The 5,741-nt window shown below is 37.0% G+C and overlaps 1 protein-coding gene across 1 annotated transcript; it reads right to left on the bottom strand.

Annotated features, from left to right (window-relative positions):
- Positions 1-5,741, bottom strand: LOC100367203 (uncharacterized). The gene is made up of 9 exons (XM_006814471.2): positions 5,681-5,741; positions 3,611-3,660; positions 2,885-3,459; positions 2,289-2,344; positions 1,790-1,885; positions 1,301-1,477; positions 1,056-1,192; positions 643-877; positions 1-180 (listed from the first exon to the last, which is right to left on the bottom strand). Exons 1-9 carry the CDS (start codon positions 5,724-5,726, stop codon positions 155-157), a joined length of 1,398 nt encoding a protein of 465 aa, XP_006814534.1. The 5' UTR covers positions 5,727-5,741; the 3' UTR covers positions 1-154.

Below are 5,741 nucleotides of genomic sequence, written 5' to 3' on the forward strand. Positions count from 1 at the left end.
TTATAAGATAACAATCTTTTATTAAATAATAGAATTACACACAAACTTAATTATGATGTAAGCATTTAATGAACGCTGTAAAAAAAATCGCAAACTGTACTGTTGTGTTTTAAAAGATGTACATTTGTACTAAAGTTAAAAACAATACCGGAGTCTAATCGACGCAGCCTGGTATCCGGCCTGAAAAAAAAAAACACAAGAACATCATTAGCCATTTCTGCTGCAAATTCATCAATTTTGACGAATGGTGATACTACAATAAGAATGGCCGCCGAGATTTCGATGAGAGTGAAGAGTTGCGAGACTTGCTTGTGCCCCTAAAAATTTGTTAAACTTTGTTCCGTCATCGTGTCATTCAACTGATCATATAACCATATCATTTTGGAACAGTGAACACAATGACAAGAAAGAATTGAACAATGATTGAAGGGCCAAAACAAATCGAACTTTCGACTCACTCGATCTCAACGAGATCTCGGCGTCCATTTGCTTTTATGGTCAATTAGCAGTTTCAATTTACGGATGCTTTGAAATTAGTACAGACGTCATATTAGAGACAACAGGCTAATTACTCTGTATTGACTTTTGTTATTTTTTCTGCATTGAATGTTGAAGAGAACGTGTGAATGTTTTGATTCTTACCAGTTCTTTGTTGAATATCACGGCACAATTTGTAATATTTTCCATTTTCTTTGATAGTATGGAATGCTTTGTTCCACCATTCTGGTACGTCACTTCCTTTACGAGTCATAACATGCATAGTGGTTTTTCCGGTAAGTGGATTTGATGCACACGCGAATGGATCTCCAACCTTCTCAAGCCCACCTGCCTCGTTGATTCTGTCCATTATAACCTCATTGGCAAAACCAGCATCGACCTGAAAACAAATAACAAAATCGTTCTAAGAATTCAACAAATTGTTAACATACTAGTATATTCAAATATTTGATAACCGTGTCAAATGGATGAGTTTACTAAGATGGAAATTTAAGAAATCTACATAATACGAACACAAGCGTGATATTTGTAATATATAAAATGCAACATCGCCTCACCTCACCAGCAACTATCATGCGACGCAGTTCCATTTTTGTGCTCGCCATCTTGATGTGCTCTCTCGTCATATCGTGGAAGATTCCTGGATGGCTAGTTCGCAAGCAGCGATATTCATGAGCCCATGCAGTGAGAATACCTAATAATAATTATAATGATTTTAAATAAACAATGATTATAATAATAATGTAAAATAACATATTACTGAGAATTATTACTGTCTGCACGCATATGTATTTGTACTTACCCAGGCTAGCATCTTTAAAATTTGTGGGATCAAAGCTTTTTGGATTACCTTCGGCGACATAAAACCGTGCTTCAGTCGCTCTGACATCGAAATATGGTTCGGTGAAGTCTACTGTTAAGTTACGGAAAGGTGTGTCGGCCCATGCCAAGCAGCCGTCGAACCAGCCATTAAGCAACCCTAGTTTAGGAGAAGAGGAGATAATTAGGTAAGGATTATTATATGTAAGAACGTAGATTGAGTATGATGTTTATTTCTCTTTCAAAGAGAACCAATCAGATTAATATAGCACCACTTCTTTCAATTGACCTTAGATGCAAATGGCCGCAAAGATTTCGATGAGAATGACTTGAAATATTCCCGAGTGCTTGTATGGAATTATGTACTTTGTACACAAATCATGACATTTTTAGCTTAGCATTTTAAAAATTATATTCTTCTTCTGCTTAGTGTTTGTTATGGAGTTATTAGATGAATAATTAATGAACTCACCTGGTCCTGGATGCGGTCCGGCCTCTGTACCATGTGAGAAGCAGTTTTCAGCTGCATCGTAAAATCCAACACATTTCTTATTCGCGGCTTTACAGACTGTTAATATTAAAATGAGACCAACATGTTGTGCAATACATTGAAAAAAATGGCAAACTTATTTCACTCATTATAAATCTGATTCTGTGAGAGACCAACATAATAGACCGTTTCTATAAATGACGCCTTCCAGCGATAAAGCGTTTCAGTTACGTGATTGAAAGAAAGGCCGTTCACATCGTCGATATTATTCCAATCTTTTCCCGTCCGTTATACAAAATATTTGAGATTTACTATAGGTCAAAATACTACAGAATCAAATACATTAAATTTCACTGTATTCGCTCATTAATGTCAATTTTACGTCACACATGTATGCCGTCGCTAGAGGGCGTTAGGCGTGGAAAAGGAAATATGTACTGGGACCGGTTTTTATTATCTATAATATTTTAAGAGATATTACCTTCATCGACCAAATCTTTGTGAAATCCCATATCAATTTTACCTTCAATCGGGTCACTGATGAAAAACAATACCTGAATATCAACATAAACTCCATAGAAATTGATGTACGCTGTAAATTAAAATTTATTGTCGGGAAAAATTTTGTCTGAAAACTTTGGCATGTTAAGATTAATGTGTAACTTAATAAATACAAGATACCGGCATTGCCAATAGCCAAACTTCGCCGCTCAGTTACGTAGCTTCATTGAGAATGAATTTTTTTAGAATCTTAGGATGTCATCAAGTTACCAAATCGCAGGCGGGATCCCTGTTCTAAGATCAAATCAATATTTGATGTGAAGTATTTTTCACTGAGACTGGTATACACACCACACCCATTTGGCCTAATAGAAAAGACCCCTCAAATATTCTTCCACTCTCTATCCTCACATTTTTTGTTGCACATACCATAGATACATAGGCGAAATTAATGATGGACAATATTTGAGGGGTAAAGAACAGTTTCGTGGCTCTCTCACTCTCATCCATACATGGCGGATATTAGACCTACGGTACATTCTGCTTAGAGTGAATAGTAAAATAAATGGTACATACAAAGTCTCAACGCTGGCACCGTGTATTACAAAAGTGTATGTAGAGGATCTCTCTTGTGACGCTCTTCTGATTTCGCTAGCATCTTGATTGTGAACAATAATCTGTGAGCGCCCGCCACAGTCACTACCAGGAGCACAAACAACAGGTGGTCCTCGTCTTGCTCTAAGAACTTTGGCTTCACCAAGCTCTCTTTCCCAGATACCGCCCATGGGTTTTGGGTTCAGGTACACATGGTAATTAACGTGAACACCGCAATTTTCTGAACCCGGATGACAAAAGATGGGAGCTTTGTCAATCATGTTTCGCATTGGTCCACCTTGAAACTGTGGGCGTCCATCTCCACCGACGAAGACTTGTTCAGTCATGCTTCTACCGCATTCGTATGTTCCATCCTCACACTCCATTGATGGCAGTTCTATTCCACCAGCAGCTCCACCAGCAAATGAGCCATATCCAGACTGACCAGAGAGTCTACTAGCGACAGCAGCCTTGATAATTGGGGGCAGATTAGCAAGACCCCCACTAGGACCACCAAACAAACCGTCTCCATGTCCATCAGGTGAGCTTTGCTGAGCCTGTTAAAACACAATTCAGTTTTATAGTGTAAGCACTTTGACACAGTATATATTTTCGTGTTGGAATTGAACTGTCACCTTTCGTTCTAAATTCAAATTGTATAAAAGGTAAAACACTATTAACTGACCGAGATGAATGAAAAGTACTTACACCTTGGCCAAACAAGGCCATAGCCAATGGATTGGGCATGCATTGTACACCTAGATAGAGATAAACAGAGATAAAATAGTGATTTCATTTAAAAATAGCAATATACTGAAGTCAGCAAAAGTATGTTTATTTTTAAAATTATACTCATAAACACTTACAAACTAAACTATTTTTTAATTCGTCTTATCAAATCTAAACAAAGTGGTTGGATTAGCCTCTATTCTGCGAAACATCTGCTGATCAATTAAACAGTGGTAAACCAGCTTACAGTGGACACACATCCATGCAATGAGTAAATTCCTTTACAAATATTTAGGGTTATGCATTATTTGTAAAACGTATTTGCTGATTTCGGTGTTACTCGTCACATATCGCACAATGCAATTATCGTTTGCTTCAAGTGAACCACTTATATTGAGCGTACAATTAATTCGAAGCATCTATACAAAAAAGCTCCTCTGTGATTGGTCTGAATGTTAGATGTAAGAATTAGGCAGCCAATCAGCCACAATCATGTAAGCAGCTTCTACAGCGGGTGCAAACAAATTCGATAGACAAAAGGTTAGTGATTCACACACAGCTAATTTGCATACACCTGATTTGCATACAGCCTGTCGTGTCGTCGAACTATCATATAAACGCGCAGGTTTTGCAGAAGGGTACACTCGCCACTGAAATCTACATACCTGTATCGCTTAGTTCACGATGCGGTCTGAGAATTATCGTTAAAGTTATTGACTTATCGTGGCGAACTACAAAGTACAACCATTGGCACGTATAATAGTTGTAAATTGGCATTCACCAACATGCTACAACAAAATACCCTGGCAGCGTTGATACATCGCTAAAAATAAATACAAGGGTATTGACGTTGCTGACCCCATGGCAGCTGATATATTTAGAATAAAGTCACCGGCAGAACATAGATATACAAACTTCTGAACTGCTTCAAATAAAAATGATAAATTCGTTCATCGAGCTGGATGTTGTATCTGTAAAGATTTTTTTTCATTAGACTATCAAAAACAATTTTAATATCACAATTTTACTCGAACAAATGCTTCCGCAAATCCCGTATTCTTGCTAAACACATCCAGTCATTAACTAGAATGTCACCTCCGCTAAACTCGCGTGATTGGTGTTATGTATATTCCGTCTACCTTGAATTAAATATTTGTTTTAACAGTTGAAAATATTGTTTAACAGCGCAGGCCTGATATTCAGACGGGGGAACGGATTAAGTGGAGGACGGTCGACGAAAAGATGATGAGTTACGTCGAGTGGTGTTCGATGACACGGCCATACGTATGAAAGCGGATTATTAAAATAACCATTTCACCTTAGTTGTATATTAATTAAATATTTTCTCTGGATCAAATAACGTGGATTCATGTATCAGTTTTTAAACAGACACAAGCGTTTTCTTTCCAAGCAGCACTCATATACACACTACATATACAACACGAGCAGACAGTTTTCATCGACGTGGGGTTGAGCGAGATGGTAAATTTTGAAAGAACATTCTACAGGGAACGTAACCAAAAGTATGTTTATAAACAAAATCCACACATATTGAAAAAGAAAACAAATCTTTACATCTTCAAAAAAACTAGAACAATTTTTCTACCGTCTTCACTCCCGAAGATGCAACCCCTTACACATTTTTAACTGAGAATATGAAGTTTCGTATATCCTTACCACTCTGTATTTTAGGTCTGGTACTGTTCACCTTTCCGGTTTTATGGTATATTTGTATTGTAATAACGAAATATCATCTCCACAATCATACAATATTTATATGCTATTTCTCGTAACATAAAATAAAGCTTGAAAAACACGCATATACTGTAAAGGGCTTAATTATTCACTGGGTTTTAATTTGGCTTATTTCGCTGACTGGAAAATGCGCTAAATTAAAACCCAGTGAATATGTAAAATTTAGCATAGAACACATTATCTAAATGATAAAACCGTGAATTTAAAACCCACTGAATATGCCTGAAATGGCAAATCAGTGAAATTTAAACCCAGTGAAAATTAGTCATTTTACAGTATATTATAAGTACTCACCACATAGGGTGACAGCGATGAGCAAAATAGAAAGACAACCTTCCATCTTCAGCGTCAGAGT

The sequence above is a fragment of the Saccoglossus kowalevskii genome, chromosome 19 (genome assembly GCF_978046115.1).
Source record: "Saccoglossus kowalevskii chromosome 19, keSacKowa6.1, whole genome shotgun sequence".
In the NCBI taxonomy this organism is placed as follows: domain Eukaryota; kingdom Metazoa; phylum Hemichordata; class Enteropneusta; family Harrimaniidae; genus Saccoglossus; species Saccoglossus kowalevskii.